The sequence below is a fragment of the Mytilus edulis genome, chromosome 10 (genome assembly GCF_963676685.1).
Source record: "Mytilus edulis chromosome 10, xbMytEdul2.2, whole genome shotgun sequence".
Taxonomy (NCBI): domain Eukaryota; kingdom Metazoa; phylum Mollusca; class Bivalvia; order Mytilida; family Mytilidae; genus Mytilus; species Mytilus edulis.
The window spans coordinates 39,283,566-39,304,532 of NC_092353.1; the positions used below are offsets into that span (position 1 = coordinate 39,283,566).

The 20,967-nt window shown below is 32.1% G+C and overlaps 1 protein-coding gene and 1 pseudogene across 3 annotated transcripts; both read right to left on the reverse strand.

Moving 5' to 3' along the window:
- Nucleotides 1-2,883: 2,883 nt before the first annotated feature.
- On the reverse strand, nucleotides 2,884-5,028 carry LOC139492757 (complement C1q tumor necrosis factor-related protein 3-like; annotated as a pseudogene).
- A 1,873-nt stretch (nucleotides 5,029-6,901) lies between these two features.
- LOC139491104 (uncharacterized) lies at nucleotides 6,902-14,821 on the reverse strand. 3 transcript variants are annotated; one of them, XM_071278469.1, is made up of 8 exons: nucleotides 14,677-14,821; nucleotides 13,851-13,992; nucleotides 12,841-12,956; nucleotides 11,647-12,295; nucleotides 10,823-11,036; nucleotides 9,986-10,056; nucleotides 7,878-7,994; nucleotides 6,902-7,288 (listed from the first exon to the last, which is right to left on the reverse strand). In XM_071278469.1, the coding sequence occupies exons 1-8, from the start codon at nucleotides 14,785-14,787 to the stop codon at nucleotides 7,074-7,076; spliced, it is 1,635 nt and encodes a 544-aa protein (XP_071134570.1). In that variant the 5' UTR covers nucleotides 14,788-14,821; the 3' UTR covers nucleotides 6,902-7,073. The 3 variants fall into 3 exon arrangements, with proteins under 3 accessions (XP_071134570.1, XP_071134571.1, XP_071134573.1); XM_071278470.1 differs by lacking the exon at nucleotides 14,677-14,821 and adding an exon at nucleotides 14,575-14,632; XM_071278472.1 differs by lacking the exon at nucleotides 14,677-14,821 and adding an exon at nucleotides 14,269-14,326.
- Nucleotides 14,822-20,967: the final 6,146 nt, after the last annotated feature.

The window sequence follows — 20,967 nt, forward strand, 5'->3', positions numbered from 1 at the left end:
TTTTAAGAGCACGTGTGACATATTATCACATGATTTAATGATATATTTATAGTAGCTATAATAATAATAATAATGATAACACCTAACCTTTGTAAAATCATAAGACACATTTGATATCGGTTTTGAGATAGCTAACGTTAACAAATCACCAGATATGACACATGAATATTTACTTTCATAACATAGATGTTTTATACGTATCTTGTCAACGAACCAGTTTATAAGTATATAATGCTTATAACATAGAATTACAAACAAAGGACAGTATTTAGAAAAATTGCTTTAATTTAAAGCCTTAATTTAAAGCCCTATATTTCAGAACTTTACGGTTTAGAGGCATCTTGCTGAAGGTTTGTTCTAAAATGAGAAACGGAATAGAAACGTTATGAACGAAATGCAACGCAACCTACGATCTTAATGTGGTATAACTGTAATGTGTTTTACTTTCGGTTTGATAAATTATTCATATTTTGTCCAGATACTAAAGTACCTGCATTACTTACTGTCGCTCGGGCAAGAATAATCACGAATATAATGCCTACCCATATTAAAGCTACATTTTAGTATAGGTTGCATCAATTATTTCTTAATCATTTTTTTAAAAGTACATCATTTTTATACAAAACATACAACTTGGTCAAGATAAAGAATTTTACTTATGGTACCACAATTTTATTATAAGAAGTATTTCGAAAAAAATCGTATAAGTGACCCACAATCTTAAAATCGAAAAGTGTTTATATAAATATATATGAAGTGAAGCCCAGGTGGTCGTTTGGTCTAGCGGGACGACTACAATGCAGGCAATTAGGTGTCACGATATCTCAGTAGCATGGGTTCGAATCCCGGCGAGGCAAATTTACAGATCTAATATTGCTGGGTTGATGATTAGACGAGTTGTATATATATAAGCTAAGGAACAATATGTTATTGAACTTTATAAGCCGACATTAAATAGGAAGTGAAATTCGGTCCGTTAATAAGGAGATGCGATGAAAGCGCTAACAGAAACAATGTTCGATTTATGATGTGATTTTTTGTGTTTTTTACTTTTAAACTATATTGTCTGTACGAAGGACTTTTTATTTATCAAAATATGTGTAACAAAAATGTGCACTATTTCAGCGAAAATGAACGTCATACTAAACTTCGAAACATATGAGCCAGAAAAAACCCATACAAAACTAACAATATTCAGAAGCTCCTGATTTGGATCAGACGCCAGAAAAAATAAAAAATAAAAATGCGACGGGGTTACACATGTTTTTGTTAGATCTAAACCTCCCCCTATACCTTTAGCAAATTTGTAATAAACAAACACACAGCAACACGTATAGAATAGGCAATAACATAAACTAAGCAAATTAACAATGGACTACTAGCAGTTATTGACATGCCAGTTCCAGACCTAAATTTAACTGATTGAAAGACTATGTCTTAATCATATGAATATTAATCACAATACCTTCCGTTAGGGGTTAAGTATCATACCATCATAAATCTTTTTGAAATCTCAGTATGTAGTTTTCAATTCTCACTTGTGTGTATTTCATTTTTGTAATCTCAGTGCGTCTTTATGAAATCTCAGTGCGTCTTTATGAAATCTCAGTGTGTAATTTTTAATTCTCAGTGTGTGTTTTGAAGTTTTTAAATCTCAGTGTGCTTTGTTGTAATTCTCAGTGTGTAAATTTTTCGAAAAATGGTTTAAACATAGTTTTGACGAAAACGGCTTGCCATAATAAACCATATGAGAAGAGCATAACCCGTATCATGCAAACAACCTGAATTCCGAAAAATGTGTTTATTTCCGATGCAAAGACCCTATAAATGAATCAATATTAAGGCCAAAAAATGCCATATTTAATGACTTGACCACAGAAACGTAACTATATCCCTTCTGAATAAGTCTGTTTACAGTTTTGGTAAGCTTCTGAGGTGAATGATGACATTTTTGTGCTTTGCATATAATGCTTCCATAAACGATTGGATGCGAAATACCCGAAAACATAAGATGTCCGCATGTTGATTATATTTACGAATGATATCCTTTTATCGATGATAAAATTTTGTAAATGTTTTGAAACATTAATGATATCGAAAACCCTCAGAGGTATAGAGAAATACAGAGAATTTTATCGTCAAAATCTACTATGTTGTTACAAACACGAGCAAATCGAATAAGTTGACACATATAAACACCGTATGGTGACAGGGAAACATCACCATCTAAAAATGGACAATTAACACATTTCTTTTATCGTAAATTTTTGTATTAAGCTTCCTTTAAAGATATATATATTCAGATCCAGGGAAGGACAGTGTTCATTGATAGTATTACCTTTATTTAAAGTCAAATCAGAGTTATAAATCTCTTTTGTGTACATACTGAAGTTGTCATTATTGAGAGCCAACATATCATTCAGAATATCAAAAAATGTTATTACATTTGTGTATCAGATATTGTTTCGATGGGTCTGTGCTGTCTTTAGTAATGCATGGTACCTCATTACAATTCCAGAACAAGTCCGCAATGAGTGGTGCACAGTAAGTCCCCATTGGAATTCCAATATCTTGACGATTTTCGAAATCTCCATAGATTATTGAATTAGCAAACCCAATATCAACAAAACATTTGCCACCAATCGGTCATTTTTTTGAAAGCATACATTAGCATTGAGGACAGAAGCAGTTTAATTTTTGATGGATCACGCCCGGTACTTGTTTGTACCCCCGCAACTCATAGATCAGGTTACAAAACTACACATCATAAAAAGGGACACAATATTCAGCAAGTTGATGAAACAAATTTATAAGATATTTGAGCTACAGTACACGTTGGAAGTAGTGAAAAAAGACACTAGTAACATAAATATTTATTTTGAATTATAAACATTCACCTATGTAATATCCAGACATATAAGAATAATTCATTCCTAGCATCTGCTGCGTGATAGAGTCTACATGCATCAAATACACAGCATCACCTTCTTTTAGCTCCAAAACTTGATTTGCAGTCTCAGTTGCACCGTGGATTTTCGGACAATACATAGCAATTATTGTTTTCCCATTTTGACCACACTAATATGTAAACTACCTTCGTTGTACGACATAATTGTGAAAGAAAACTGATAAAGACCAGGCTTTGGAGCAGTGAACTTTCCAGTTTTCGGATCATAACCATCACCACGATTCAAAATTATGTTATCAAACTTTGCAATGACAATTCCGCTCAAAGTCAAGAGGTTGGTTTTAAGGGTTACTGTAAAGGCAGGTCTGTTGTTTGAATCTGTAACGGTAAACCACAAATGAAATTTTTCATCAAAGGTTGTACAAGTTTAAGCGTAGACCAATTCTACATAATCAGCATAGTTACCTTTTCACATGACAATTAACGACAAGCGACTTGAAATAGAATTTAAAAGATAATAAGACAGTGAAGTTTTGTAAAATTAGTAAAAAATGAGTTAGTCCTCAAGTTGATAACTATAACTGAAACTAAGATATAAATACTATTGCAGTACTTAAAAAGTAATTATATTTTTTCCATATTTGGTAAAATAGTCCTAAATATTCATTGAAATTATAAAGCATTACCCTGCTTTGTGGATCCAGACTTTAAATCAACAATCATATCCAATAGCTTGTTTAAGATCTTGTTTTCTAAAATCAAATGTTTTAAATATATATATATTTATTCTCTTTAAAATAAAATAAATTCCCAAAATAATCCTACAAAAAATTAAATCTGTAATCGTAAGCCAAAAAATGAAATTACAGACAAACCTAGAATAGTTGATGGAAGGAATTTCATTAAATGCCTGTACCAAGTCAGGAATATGACAGTTGTTATCCATTCGTTTGATATGTTTTGAGCTTTTGATTTTGCCATGTGATTAGGGACTCTTCGTTTAGAATTTTCCTCGAAGTTCAGTATTTTTGTGGTTTTACTTTTTAAGTATTAAGACAGAAATGTGTATACAGTTTCATAAAAAAATACTCTTTTGCTTCAAAGAATCTGTTTAAATTTTCTTAAAATGTCCTGTACCAAGTCAGGAATATGGCAGTTGTTATCAAATTGTTCCTTTCTATGTATGTTGCATTGACCTTTGTTTTTGTTGCAGTTCAGTGTGTCTGTTGTACCGATGTTTTGGACCGTGGTTTTCATCTGAAAGATGATGTGTTTCCCTCTGTTTAATTAGTAACCCGGTTTATTTCTCGCTTAATCGATTGATGACTATTAAAAAGCGGTATAATACTGTTGTCTTTATGTACTGTGAATTCATTATTATTCGTTAGATAATAACTTTCATGGATATCGTGGGTACAGGTAAACGACTAAATTAAATGTTCAACGAATGACAAATTTTCTATATGCTTGTATGCAGACCTGGGCAAAACCAAAACATTAGATATCCACGAACCTACAAGTTTTCCTGTATCCACGAAAATTGGTACCCACGAAAATAAATGAATCCACAGTACGAGAAGTAGGTATTCGTTTTTCCTGTATTAAATAACATGTTGCCTTTTTTGTTTATATATCTATCTGTGTTTATTTGATAAAGATTTGATCTGCATATTGACCTCTGTAATTCTAATTCATTATCCGCAATTATGTTAGTGGTTTTGCAGAAAAGTCGTTTCGATGGTCTTGATTTATTAATCGCCTTAATCAATTTCCTACATAAGCATCAAGCATCATCAAATGTATCAAAAGGAATTTGTGATAATTTTTATTTAAGAAATCACATAAATAAACTACTCAATTTTAATAAAACTTTCTCAGAGCCCTGAATAAGACATGCGAACTGTGTCGTCTTCAATATGCAAGGAATATGTTACCTCTGAACATAAAGCAAACAACAACTGGTTAATCACAAACTTAATTAAGATAATTTATTTTATATTTGAAACATACACCTGTTGTAAATTCTTACCAAGTCGCGAACATGAGCCTCCAGCCTCAACCTTGGAATACTTCACAAATAGACCAACCAGTATTAATCTCAACAGATAGTCCATAGCCATTGTATTGTCGCAATTACTTTAAATTTATTTTTTTAGTGATAACTGTCCAATATTATATCTAAAATTATCCTTTTAAATTCATAAATTGCATGGTTGCATTGTGGAGGTCTGCAAAATAAATAATTGGTGAAACTCCACTACATGCAATACAATACTTTAGTTTATACTTAAAACATGCAAGGTAACAGTTTAAGTTTGAGCTGATGCCAAATGCGAACCTCATCCTATGCAAAAAAAAAGCATTGTTACCAAAAAAAACCCAAAGAAATGATTTGTTCTGTATTTTTTCCAAGGGCACAATTGTTTAAAATAACAAAATATGTATAAGATACTGGAATAAAGCAGTTATTGATGCCTAGGATTCGTAGTTTTTAAGATTTCTGAACTTTTTAGACAAAAGTTTAAATAATTACCGGCGATCACGTGACCGGTATAATCACAGTGAGAGGATGCATACCCATTCCGGAGCACCTGAGATCACCCCCAGTTTTTGGTTGGGCTTAGTTTTTAGTTTTCTATGTTGTTTCTTTTGTACTATCATTTGTCTGTTTGTCTTTTTATTTTTTAGCCATAGCGTTATCAGGTTATTTTCGATTTATGAGTTTGACTGTCCCTCTGTTATCTTTCGCCATCTGTTGTTGACATTTAGGAATATTTGAAAACTATGGATTGTTTGACGAGGAACTTATTTTTTGCTATCTTTTGCCGGGAAACATAGACAAATATAAGTTTACTCAAGTATATAGAGTTCTATCAGAATCCTTTGAAGAAGAAATATAAACACTTAAAGAAAATAGTAAAATTGATTTGATAGACCTACATCTAGACATGTTGTGAGATAAGTGAAAAAATCAAAATCTTTTTTTCACCTAAAATATTGTTTTGTGTAAATAGAATAACGCTATTGTTTTAAACTTTAAAATGAAGAATAAAAAAATCTGAATTCATTTCATTAGACCTACCATAAATATTACTGCAAATAGAATAACGTAAATGTTCGATATCATTTTTTTTACTATTCTTTCAACCCTATTTTCTTTTGTGATTCCTTTTGCACACCATTTTTGTTACAAAACCAGGTTCAACTCACCATTTTTATCTTTAAAAATGTCCTGTACCAAGTCAGGAAAATAGCCATTGTTATATTATAGTTCGTTTCTGTGAGTGTAACATTTTAACGTTGTGTTTCCGTTGTGTCGTTTGTTTTCTGTTATATTTGAGTGTGAATTCACATTACTATAAGACGTGTCACGGTACTTTTCTATCCCAAATTCATGTATTTGGTTTTGATCTTATATTTGGTATTCTCATCGGATTTTGTGTCATGCTTAGTCCGTTTCTGTGTATGTTACATTTTAATGTTGTGTCGTTGTTCTCCTCTTATATTTAATGCGTTTCCCTCAGATTTAGTTTGTTACCCCAATTTTGTTTTTTGTCCATAGATTTACGAGTTTTGAAAAGCGGTATACTACTGTTGCCTTTATTTATAACACAACATCCGATTAAACGTGATTACATCAACGGCACTTTTAAAAGGGGTGAACCAAATAACGCAGTATATACTACTTATTTTTTCTAAGTTACTGTGACAAGAGGATAAACATGGAATAACTTCAATGAGATAGCAAGTTTAAATACACAATTCTACATAAATTAGCACATAACAAACTGCACCGTCTCTTATACACCAGTTACATAATCTTACAAATCATCGAGTAGGTTCTGCAAACTGTTTGATGACAGATTAACATTTACTTCCCTTTGTTTCCCTATATGATAATGGTGCCTAGCATATAGTATTCTAAGACATTATAATTATTGGTGAGAGTAAAAAACGAAACAAAATATAGAAATATATCTTTATTCTTTTTTTATCCTTGAAATAGAAAATCAAAGGATATGGGGTATTCATTCATGACATAAAAATCAGTTCACACTTAAAGAAAATGAACAGAGCTTTTATTGCTGGTGTTCATCTCAAAGTCGTAGTCAGGACTTCAACTTAGAGCAAAACAATTCTCACACCTAACCTCCAATTAAGACATTTAGAGATAACACGTATTGTTTGCTCGAATATATGATAGATTATGTAGATGTCTCAGATTCGTAATTCCAGAAAATGCCATCTTGTAAGTATTTATATTTATTCCGACGATGACGTCAGAATTTGTGTCAATCAATCTAAACACGTGATACAAAGTATCAGTTTCCTCATCAATTCCATTGAATACGGTTCCACCATAATACAGTGAAAAATATCCTGAAAATGAAATACATGTTTCAATACTGGTTAAATGTGAATGCTTTAACATAATGTATAAAATGTCCTTTAGATTCCCTTGTAACTATACATTGAGGAGTTATCTCTCCGTAATACACAAAGTTTTAAATGTTTTAAATCAACGAAAAATATTCAATTCTTGTCAACATATGAGTAATTATAACTTGAGTTTACATAAATTTGATCATTTGAATGAACGCTTTTATTGGTAAGCGACATTCCTGCATCATAAGTTGGTGACTTAATTAAGACTAAAGACCAATTGTTTCTGCTACTTCCAATCGAAGATGGTAGAAGACATTTACACCATCTTGAGCTTCTTCACTTTTTGATGTTCTATGTAATTTACACAAATGTATGCGTGCTTTTGTCTATTATATTGTTGAACATGTTAAATGGAGAAGACTTCAAAAGTATGCCTGAATTGAAATTGTGTCTTATGGTATTTGTATGTATGGAGATAAAATATGTTTGAACTAAACCGGATGAGTCCGAAAAGGTCGTCAAAAGAAAACATAGAGCAGATGATAATTAATTTTACTACAGCACAAAAATGCCATATTCTTACCAACATTAGCAATAAGTTTCAGATTTTTAGATTTTCCAATAGATGGATCGACCTCAATAAGTGACCAATACGGATTAAAATGATATGTAAGTCCGGGTGAAACTGCAAAAAGACGACCTGAAAAAAATTGCAAGTTATAAACACAATATGGAATGGAGACGAGAGAAAATATATAAGATGTTCAAGGTTTATATCATTTATATTTAAACATTGTGTGAAAGAATAGTTAGAGGTTAACACCATCTGAGAAGTTCAAAGCAGTGTAAAAATAACTCTGCACAATTGAAAAAAAACCCATTATAATTCACTTCATACAAAGTGCAATACAAAATCTGAAATTATATTCGAGATCCATTATGAAGTTATTAAGGTAATCATAATTTGCTTCGGGAGTTTTGATTTAACAAATACACGTATATCTTCACAATTAGTCTTTAATTTTATCTATTCATTTTCAAGATTATCAGGTTTATATGGTCATTTTTATAAATTTTCTGTTTACAAAACTTTGAATTTTTCGAAAAACTAAGGATTTTCTTACGCCCAGGAGTAGATTACCTTAGCTTTATTTGGCACAACTTTTTGGAATATTTGGGTCCTCAATGCTCTTCAACTTTGTATTTGTTTGGCTTTTTAACTGTTTTGATCTGAGCGTCACTGATGAGTCTTATGTAGACGAAACGCGCGTCTGGCGTATTAAATTATAATCCTGGTACCTTTGATAACTATTTACACCACTGGGTCGATGCCACTGCTGGTGGACGTTTCGTCCCCGAGGGTATCACCAGCCCAGTAGTCAGCACTTCGGTGTTGACATGAATATCAATTATATGGTCATTTTTATAAATTTTCTGTTTACAAAACTTTGAATTTTTCGAAAAACTAAGGATTTTCTTACGCCCAGGAGTAGATTACCTTAGCTTTATTTGGCACAACTTTTTGGAATATTTGGGTCCTCAATGCTCTTCAACTTTGTATTTGTTTGGCTTTTTAACTGTTTTGATCTGAGCGTCACTGATGAGTCTTATGTAGACGAAACGCGCGTCTGGCGTATTAAATTATAATCCTGGTACCTTTGATAACTATTAACCATAATGCTTGGTAATGATATATATTTCTAACTAATTCAATTGAACTATTGCGTAATTGTTATTCCTGGAAATCATGTCGATTTTACTGACATTTGCAATGAATAACTTTATCTGTTTTAACTTTAATATTATTCCTTTCAAGCTGAGGTCGAATAAGTCTTAGTTGACAAACTTTATGAAAAACTAAATTCCATGAAACCTCCATGTGGGGTTCGTGTTGTTTATTCTTTAGTTTTCTATGCTGTGTCATGTGTACTATTGTTTTTCTGTTTGTCTTTTTCATTTTTAGCCATGGCGTTGTCAGTTTGTTTTAGATTTATGAGTTTGACTGTCCCTTTGGTATCTTTCGTCCCTCTTTGATCATATATAGCCCTTGGAGTGATTAAGTAGGTATATGCATTCTTGACCTTTTTGGTATGAACGTTCCTGATGAAGATAATTCAAGAAAAGCACATATGACTTAAATTTATGAAGTATTTTTGTTGTTGTTGTTTAACCTGTTGGAATAAACTTTATACACACCAAACATTTTAGCAGGTCGTTCACCTTTATATAAATATAACTAATGTCGTTTGTTTTTTGTGGAACTTCAGTGTTGTTTTGTTTGTTGCACTTCAGTGTTCCTGCTGTACCGTTGTTTTCTTCTTCTAGTCGATGTGTTTCCCTCGGTTTCAGTTTGTAATCCCGTTTTGTTTTTCTCTTAATCGATTTATGACTATTGAACAGTGGTATACTACTGTTGCCTTTATCTACTGGTTTTTACTACTAGTATTTAATTCTACTTAATATTTGTTTTACTTTCAATGCACATTCTTTTTCCGGCCAAGCACTGTTCGAAGCACCGTTGTATTGTTTTCAAAATTGTATCTTCGAAATCTCTGGGTTTTTTTGCTGTCCTCATTGACCATATGTCATTGAAATATCTCACCAGTTTAAAAAGACCCATCTAAAAAAACAACAACAATATTTACAAAATTTTCACGAAAAAGAAGTGTAACGACTTGATTGAATACTAACCTGTCTTTTTATGAACATGGAAAGACATATACGTATAATCAGAAACATCTACCTCCACCCAGGAAACATTTCTGTAATGAAATAGTATATGTTTAGCCCTTTATCTTGGACGAGGCAGATAGCTGTAAACAATGCTTATCCTGTAGTTCAAAGAGGAATATATTGATTATTGTGACAGATTTTACCGTATACGGTGCTGGAAATGCTTACCCTTCCGGAGCACCTGATTTTACTTCCAGTTTTTAGTGGAGTTCGTGTTGTTTCTTATTCATTATTTATAACTGTTGATGTAAATGTCATTTGGTTTTGTGAGTCTTTGTTTACTTCTTGTTTTGGTTGTTATTGTCTTGAAGGCGCTTACAGCTGTGAAAATTGTATCAATTGTTTAGGACACAGAGCAAATTAAACAATTGTGGTCAGCTGCTAAGATTTTCTCCGTATATTATAGCGCTAAATCTCTCACTTGTACGACAGTCTCATCAAATTCCGTATATTTACAACGATGCGTGAACAAAACAGACATAATAAATAAAATAGTCAAAATATGGATAAGCAGTCAATACTTTGTTTTTTAGTTATTTTAGAATCTGCTAAATTCATATTTAAGTAAAAAATAATGTATTGGAACATTAAATAAAATTTTAAATGATAGTATAGAAATGAAAAACTTGTTTCCTTCAAACTCTAGATCTAAAAAACAAAACCCTTAAATGATGTTTCTAAACGAAAAATTAACAATTTTTTCGTGGTACTAGGGTTTACCAGAAAATAGTTTTTTCAAGGAATACATGGAATAGCTCTAATAAAGATATAATATCGCTTCATTGATTGCCTTACCCTTCTGTGATATCGTATGTATATATTCTTGCCTGAAGTCTGTCAGGCGAGTTCTCGTTGCCCATCAGTAAATACACACGATTTCTCACACTGTCATATTCCGCCCATTGATAATTAACATACAGTGATTCTGGTTCTGACCACAGAATAGGTTTGTAAGAGAATTGCTGAATCGCTGTATATGTCAACTTTCCAAGAATGAACTGGAATTGTCCTAATGATATACAATATGCAAACTGCACTCACAACGGATATTATTCCAATAAATTTCATATTGATAAATTTTGATTAACAAATAAGGTTCAAATATTGACATTGTAATAGCAGACGATCTTACTTAAATACGGAAATGTTCCACATGACTGACCCACAATCTCGTCCACTCTTCCTCGTTTATGACATCACCGCAAACGACTTATCACCTAATTTTACTTGGCATGAGTAGCACGACGGGTGCTATATGTAGAGTTGGAACTTCTCACCCTTCAGGTGCGCCTGACTTCGACCATGATGTAAAGTGGAATTTCTCTTGCGCAGTCTTAATTTTTCTGTGTTATATTTTGTGAAAATTTGTAGGAATGCTCTTTTTTTTCATGAAGTTAGGGTTTTATTTTCTTTCTTTGATAAATTGATTTTATCTTGGTATATTTGTCATTTTTTTGATAGCATAGACTGGTTTTCTCTGTAAATCCGTTATACATGGAATAAGATATGATTCAAGCTAATGGATTGGAGCAAAAAGATGTGGAGAAGTATTTGAAAGAAGATTACACGAAGGTCTTGCATGAGAGTCTCTGTGAAAGTGGATATTTTGAAACTCTTACCTTTATCAACACGATCTGCCAGAGTTACTGTATAATAACTGTCTTCAGCATAAGGCAGTACTGTGCTGATTGGAAAGTCTAAATTGTTGACAATTGTCGCCCTTTTAATGACATCTCCTGGATGCTTAAGGTCAACCTCCATAACAAAATCACTAACAATGTCAGCCGTTTCCCCAGTGTGGTATAAATTCACAAAATTACCATTTGAATTAATAGCAGATATGGCATCATACACAAAATCTCCGTTATCCGCCTTTATTTGATTCCTTTTATTCCTCTGTTTTTGTCTAAGGGCAATATTAATATAAAATTCTTCCATTTCTCTTGTTTTACCTGTCCTTAAATTTACACTCATTAAGAAACCATCAAAAGGAGTTAATCGGTCGTATGAAAATCCAATCAAACAATGTTGATCGATGTACTGAGAACTTTCGTGTTTTCTTTTTAAATTGTTATATTTTTTCAATATGGATCCATACTGAGTGTCAAGGTCTTGTTGCTGTGGTGGATTTGGTTTTGCTGGTTCTGGTTCTGCTTGTGTTTGTTTTATAACAATATCCGAACACTGGTAAAATATTGATTCTCCTGGTTTGTGCGACTGGTACCGAGCTCTGATAACACAATGAGCACACTCAATGTTTGGGAGTACCTTTAAAAAATCAGATGAAATTATAAAACCTTTACAACATTTTTTAATGAAAGAATCGACGTAATTAAGTCTCAGGTGACTAGTTCGCTCATTTGCAATTATACCAAATTTCCTAAAAAATTTTATATTGAATATAACCGCTCTTATCTGGTCACACATTCTTCCTCATTTGTTTTTGTAGTCTTAGTGAAAGTTACCCAGACAACATGGGAATGAACCACACTGCAGCCTTTAAGTGTAAAATCAAAATGAGGAAAATTCTTTGAAAATACTAGAGCTACACTAAAAAATCAGGAATAAGAAAGTAATTTGTGCAATATCGCAAGTACCTTTGTGTAAATGGCTTTAATCGACATCAAAAACTAGTATACTGTTGGCTTGAAAATGAAATCTTCAACAGTCTATCATAGAACGGTTAACATATAAAATTATCTCTAACATATGATACTTCTCTTTTTTTTCTGTCTCAATAATTTGACACCTTTTGAATTTGACTATAAAACTTTCTGCAATCATGTTTAGCAATATTTAGCAAACAAACTTACAACTATTGCTGTGTAATTTCTTTGGTGATCCTGAGCATAGAAATATTCATCTGCCACATACGCTATAGTTTTCCAGTTTGATGAATTCAATGGTGCATACGCCACGTCCATATATCCTGCAAGTTAAAGATAAAATCAGTATTGTATTTTCACGTCATTATAAGTAAACAAAATCCTTACAGAAAAGATTTATGACGTTGAAGAAAAAATGATGTCCCAGCTAATTAGTTAAGTTGAAGACCCATACGTTGACCTATAGTTGGTTTCTTTTACAAATTGTGACTTGGATGGAGAGCTGTCTCATTTGTACTCATACCACATCTTCTTATATCTATATGTTTTTACTAGTTAACATATTGTGTTTTAACTAATTGTTGTTATGCCAAAAAATTATACGAAAGATAAAATGACCTGTTTAATGAGAATTACACTTAAACATATCAAATTCATCGTCCTTTTTTTAATTTTTTTTATTTATTAATATCTACCAATAAAAAGCTACCAGTTAAATGCTTTAACATACAACATATATATATCCATTTATTTTACTTGCGACTTATCTCTGCATAGCATGTTAATACTTTATTCATTGGCATAAACATACAACTAACAAAAAGTACAAAGTCGAAAACATATTCAATCATATAATGCATGTGAACATATAATAAGCCGACCACATAGAAAAGAAAACAACGGGCTTACAAGAATTACTTATCATGCTGATACACATGTGATTTCTTCTAAGTGACTTCAATTTCTTCTTCTTCTTAGATAGCTTTTCTTCAATTTTGTCATTTTTTCTAGACTTTCTTGTCATTGTTGTAAATGATTGTTCTTTTTTTTTTATTCTTCCGATAGTCACAAATGTTTTAAACGTACATCGGATAAATTGAAAAATCCGATACATACTAGTATACCTTAAGTAGTAGCCACGTTTCTTTTGCAGGGACCTCTATTAGATGTAGGTATCTTTATTTAAATTGCACTATGTTCTATCAAGAGTTGAATACCTGGATATCCTACATCGTAATGGTTATAATTCTGTTGCCACTTTATCCACATTTGTTTGCCGCCCATAAACCAATGAACTGGTGTCTCTGGTGGCTGTCCTCCACATTCGGGTTCGTGACGAAAACATGTTTTACTTCCACTCTACAAAATAAGTAAGTTCACTACATTTATTAATATAATTTGATTTGATTGCATATGTGAAGCCAAATCGGTACATTGATACATTGCAAGTACACAGCACGTCCTGTTTCTAAGCTTTGCTTTCAAGCATTGTAAGCATAGCTGTAACACAGGATCTTAATTTTAGTAGCCCCTCATAAGGAGGGAGTTGGTCTGGTAATCAAATAATCACTGTAGAAATAGTAATAACATAATCAAAAACCTCACGAGGAGGCTCACTGATACAGTTACACTTACCATTGTAATCTCCATAGCACCTCTCTGTAATGGATGTATCAAACAAAGATGTCCCCATGACAAAAACCTCATGAGGAGGCTCACTGATACAGTTACACTTACCATTGTAATCTCCATAGCACCTCTCTGTAATGGATGTATCAAACAAAGATGTCCCCATGACAAAAACCTCATGAGGAGGCTCACTGATACAGTTACACTTACCATTGTAATCTCCATAGCACCTCTCTGTAATGGATGTATCAAACAAAGATGTCCCCATGACAAAAACCTCATGAGGAGGCTCACTGATACAGTTACACTTACCATTGTAATCTCCATAGCACCTCTCTGTAGTGGATGTATCAAACAAAGATGTCCCCATGACAAAAACCTCATGAGGAGGCTCACTGATACAGTTACACTCACCATTGTAATCTCCATAGCACCTCTCTGTAGTGGATGTATCAAACAAAGATGTCCCCATGACAAAGGAAAGAGTAGGCATATTATAAAGACTTTCAGTGATTTTCTCATCATTGTTTGTATTTAATTTAATTTCTACCATGATAATAAAGTGTTTTAATCTTTCATTTGTTTATTTGATTTCAAATTGGTCTCGTGATAACCGCATTAATTGTCTATCTTTTAAATTATGTTAATATAATATGATCTAACAAAGATTGGCTATAAATAATCTCAAGTTAAAATTATGATAATAATAACACTGATAATATCAAAATAAATTATGCAAAATTATATCTTGTCTAAAGACAAATTATATACAGCAAAACTATTTAGTGTTTAAAGTTAACATTTTACAAAGTAAAATCACATAAATACTGAACTGCGAGGACAATTCAAAAAGGAAAGTTCCTTACCAAATGGCAATATCAAAAGCTAAAACACATCAAACAACTGTAGTATTACTAATTAAGTACAGGTATTTTTTTATGACGAAAATGGGGGATTAAGCCTTGTTTAAATCGCTCTTTGTATGACAGTCTTATAAAATATATATCAAGCGCAACCTGATAAAGGGAGGGGGTATTGAATCAACAAACAAATCTGTTCACAAATGCTGAACTATCCTCTGTCCTGCATCAAGTTCAATATATGCAGTAAAATTTCACCTAGTCCTTGTTTGTTTAACAACCAACAGGTGTGGATTTTTAATTATCACCTAATGATTGCTCGTCAAATCATGTTGCTTTTCGCTCATAACTAAATTTTAAACATTTGAATACACAGTTGGACGGAAGATTACTGATATTACAATGCGTTTAACAGAAGCATCATTATTGATAGGTGACGTTTTGGCATGATGTAAATTGTTTTGTAACATATATGAATTTCGAACAGCGGTATACTGCTGTTGCTTTTATTTACGATAATTTGAAAACCGGGACCTTGTTTATAATAGAAAGACTTCCATCTTTATTGCAAGATTTTTATTGAAAAAATCTTGTATATATACAGATTTCATTTCATTTTTTGTTATCAGTTTAAAATCAAATTCCATTATAACCTACATCTTTCCTATTTATCCCTTTTGATTAACTCACTATAAACATACCTCGGCTTCCATTATTTTGTGTTAAGCTCTTTGTAACAAGGTTCACTGGGGTAAAGCTGATGACCGTAACTGCATTCACGGTCATCCCAAGATGTCGGATGAAAAATTAGGTCAGTATCTGTATTGTCTGTTACAGTGTTTCTATATCATTTTCTTTACAAAGTATGCATTGATACGATGTAAATTTATATAAGATTCACACAGAAATCACAAATTACTACCGAAAAATGTTCAGGAAAAGGGACATTCAATTTGAAAAAATCGCTAAGATGTCCGTAAATCATTATCAAAATATTTTCAAGATGACCGTAACATAAAACAAGGATGACCGTGATTGGTAAACAGATGACCGTAACTTGTAAAAGATGACCGTTATTTGTAAAGAATGACTGTAATTTATAAAGGATGATCGTAACTTTTAAATGATGACACTCAATTCTAAGAATATCCGTATTTGTATTCATAGCTTTTTGTTGTGTTTGTCTCAATAGGGGCTCAGTTAGCGGATATAAACATGTTTCGTCATTTATTTTTAACTATTTGCCGTATTTTGAGTTCATGACAATTATATTTGTGGGGTTCGTGTTGTTTATTCTTTAGTTTTCTATGTTGTGTCATGTGTACTATTGTTTTTCTGTTTGTCTTTTTCATTTTAGCCATGGCGTTGTCAGTTTGTTTTAGATTTATGAGTTTGACTGTCCCTTTGGTATCCTTCGTCCCTCAATGAAACAAGAATGTGTCTCTAGTACATGCCTCATCTACACTATAATTTCCTATGTTCGGTGGACCGTTAAAATGAAAAAAAAACCTGTTATTTGGCATTATGATTAGAAAGATCATATCATAGAAAACATGTGTACTAAGTTTCAAGTTGATTGGACTTCAACGTCATCAAAAACCTCCTCGACCAAAAACTTTAACCTGAGGTGGGACAGACGGACGAACGAGCAGACGAACGGACGAACACACGAACGGACGCACAGACCAGAAAACATAATGCCCATAAATGGAGCATAAAAAACACTAATCAAACATATGAATATCCGGTAATCGAGCCGGTGTATATGGTTCCAGAGAAAGCAGATTAAAATCTTAGTTTATCTTTATATATGAAAAATATTGCTGTATATATACAAATTGACAAGGTTCCCCTCAGTGTTGGGTCCAAGGGGGGTCCGGGGGTTGGAAACCCCTTTTTTTTTACCGATCCGTGCATTTGAATGGGGACATATAGTTTGAACCCCCTTTACCCTGGGTTGGGACCCCCTTTTTTTAAATGGCTTATTCCGCCCCTGCCCCTTGTGATACGCTATACGCACAAGACTATTTTAAAGATATATTTTGCTGGAGCTCGCCTTCAATAGTTTGATCGTAGTATTTTAAAAACAGGTTCTGTTATTTTACTTGCAAGACAAAATAGAAGACAAATCAAAGACGATATAATATCAATGGGTGTACATCCATTGGCATTTTAAAAAAAGTGCATTTATTATATGTCATTACAAGGAATTCACCACTTTTTCATGTGCATGTCTTGTCGTATGTTCATTTTAAAAATTATACCCTCTACCGTAAAAAAAAGATATATGATGAACTATGTATTTAAAACACGTCCCCACTTTTTTATGTGCATGTCTTCACTTGTTGTATGTTCATTTTAAAAATTATACCCTCTACCGTAAAAAAGATATATATGGTGAACTATGTATTTAAAGCACGTCTTATCTTCTCCTACCTATAGAATAATACTCTCATATAAATACGTTTTATATCAACACCATTAATCATTTGATACAAAAAAGGTAGTTATACAAATACGGATATTTCTTAGAATTGACGATCATCCTTTAAAAGTTACGGTCATCATTTAGAAATTACGGTCATCCTTTACAAATTACGGTCATCTTTTAACCAATTACGGTCACCCTTGTTATGAATTGCTGATTTTGTTACGGTCATCTCGATTGTGATTTACGGTCATCTTAGCGATTTTTTAAAATCGAATTTCCTGTTTCATGCACATTTCTCGGAAGTAATTTGTGATTTCCGTGTGAATCTTTTATAAATTTACATCGTATTAATGTCTCCTTTGTAAAGAAAATGATATAGAAACACTGTAACAGACAATACAGATACTGACCTATTTTTTCATCCGACATCTTGGGATGACCGTGAATGCAGTTACGGTCATCAGCTTTACCCCAGTGAAGGTTATTTGTATATCTGGGAAATGATCTATATGCATTTCCACTTGATTACTGAACACTTTTTGACTCAAAAAAGGAAATAATTAACAATTTCCCTAAATCTATATACGGACATAAGATTCAATGAATGTCGGTTATTCTCTTCAGAAAACATATTTCTTTATGATACTTTAAACAGTTTTTAAATGTGTAAAGCAAGTTTCTTTTTAATTTCACTTATACCAGTGTAATTGTTTTTATACGGAGCATATTTTTTTCCATTGAACCAACATAGCTATTTTCCTTTAATTATTCACATTATAATTAGTTACGGTATCATTGGAATTAAGACTCCATTGATAATATCGGATCGCAAAAATGGTATTTTTTTCCATTAGGAATTCCTATACGGAGTTCATAAACAATATCCTCTATATTGACTTATTTGCCATCTTGGTCATTTTGTTCATATATGTCTTTTACTGTTTTAAAGAAAAAAGACAAAATATCCCCAAAAATATAAAAAATCATGTAAAGTTATATGAAATGAGTTTCTTGTAGTTATAATGTTATAAAAATATTTAATCAATGCAAGCATTTGAACTTAATTATGTACGCACGTTTTCTTTATTAATTTTTAAAATTAATTACAAATCTATAATGTATTAACGAAAAATTATATTTTAATCAGTGATTGTTGATCGCAAGCTAAGTAATTTTCGAGTTTACATAATCATAATACTGATAAACAATCTACATCGTGTACCTAAATGACGTAAAAATAAATGAACTAACAGAAACATTACCTTTTTTATATTATCCATGCATTCCTATAAACGTTTTTGCAGTTCTTAAGTGATTTGGCGTATCTAATTTGTTCTTTAAGAACCAGCTATTACTACTTACCTTCCAATGCACATTTCTTTACCAACTTTCATCACGGCTATCCCCTCGCACTTGGGTTATGCGGTTGCCGAAGTTCAAACGAGAGGTCTTGTAGTTAAGGTTACTGCATATTGGGAAATTAATTTAAGGGAATACAATAATTCAATAATTATATATTTATAAAAAATTTATAATACAAAGGATTTTCTTTTACAAGAAAGCTCGCATACACTTGTTTTCTAATAATACTTACCCATTCAAGTATTTGTCTCATGGACATTCATAATACATCTCCAATTTTTATTAGATTTTTTTTAGGCTAAGCAGTCATTTTGTTTAGCAGGCAAGATCGTTTTAAAACAAGATATCCAAAGGATAATTATGAGTTTGATTCCAATTGGCCTAGTAGTTTCTTGTGACATAATTTTTATAAAAGTTAATGAACAATAACGAGAGAATTCCAACGCTGGAAGCCAAGTAATGACAAATTATAAATGTCAAGAGAGGAGATATATTGATTTGAACAAGATATGGTGATTGATTCTGATTTTCTGATGATTTTTCACCAAATTGTAGGCAAATATGAGTTCTTTTTCAACTTTCGACCGAACAAAATTTTTGAATCTTGGTGATTGAAGAAATAAAATCAAGCAAACGACACTGATTTAAAAAGATAATCAAATGTTTGGAAAAGTATAAAGGGGCAAAACATTAGAGAAAATGTTTTGAATACAAATGTAATACTTACCTTTGGTTTTTACCTTCAATAAAAAAGATATGAGTTTTATAAACAAAATTTGATTAACTTTATTTGTATTGTTGTCCTGTCATGTAATGTTGTCATTTTAATTTTGTATTTAACATTGCCATTAAAGCGGGAGGTTTGTCATGCCACAAAACCAGGTTCAACGTACCATTTATTTCTTAAAATGTCCTGTACCAAGTCAGGAAAATGGCCATTGTTATATTATAGTTCGTTTATGTGTGTGTTACATTTTAATATTGTGCTTTTGTTATGTCGTAGTTCTAATCATACATTTGATGTGTTTCCCTCAGGTTTAGTTTGTTACCTGGATTTGATTTTTTCTCAATCGATTTATGAATTTTAAACAGCGGTATACTACTGTTGCCTTTATCTGAAGAACACATTTCAGATTTCAGACTGGGGATTACATTTTCCGAAAGCTGTCATCTTGATTTTGTCTTGAAAGTTATTGTTTTTCAAAAAAAAATAACAGTTTTCATTGTAAGAATGGTGTTCAATATTTATTACTTGCAGGCTGTAATTTCTGTTATTCTCTCATACAAGACAATCTGGACAGAGGAGAGGATTTGCGTACTTTGAATTACAGATACTTGACAAGTCTTTGACATCAAAATCGCTCTAAATGTCAATACATTACGTTGTTATCCTCAATGCTCTTCAACTTTGTACTTGTTTGGCTTTATAAATATTTTAATATGAGCGTCACTGATGAGTCTTACGTAGACGAAACGCGCGTCTGGCGTACAAAATTATAATCCTGGTACCTTTGATAACTATTATAAGGTCAGCTTTTTCATCAGAATTTTGAAAAAAAATGAAGAAAAAAACTATATATGGCAAATCGACTTTTATTCATTTGCATTTCCAATATTTGGCACTGAGTGTTCCTGATAAAGGTAAATCCAACAAATCGTTTTGGACCATTGGAACAATAAAGTTATAGTTGTTGACCAAGCAAGTCGGTATATGGCATTTAATCTCCGTCGTTCGGGTTATTGGGTCATCTAGTGCTGTACAGATTAAATTAAATATACCGATTTGATTGGCCAATAACTGTTTTAACACATGAAGCAATCAATTTACGTGAACGTTTTAGAAATGTGGACGTTATTCCGCAATCCACGGATCCTAGGAAAGTTTTTTATAAGGTTAATAAAGGAGGAAATACGACTTTGGTAAGTTTTAAATTAATATTTTTTATATTTTATTTAGACTTATTCTAAAATTGCGATTTAATGGTATATTTTTTTTTTATCGTTTCCGTTAAATTTATTCCCAATCTTTATTTAATTGGTGACGATTATATA

Bases quoted from the DNA above. Each gene is read 5' to 3' on its own strand.
- LOC139491104 (XM_071278469.1), bottom strand. From the start codon at position 14,787: ATGATGAGAAAATCACTGAAAGTCTTTATAATATGCCTACTCTTTCCT. The intron at 10,057-10,822 runs GTAAGGCAATCA...ATTTCATTACAG, and splicing joins ACATACGATATCACAGAAGG to AAATGTTTCCTGGGTGGAGG. The intron at 7,995-9,985 runs GTTAGTATTCAA...AATTTTTTTCAG, and splicing joins CCATGTTCATAAAAAGACAG to GTCGTCTTTTTGCAGTTTCA.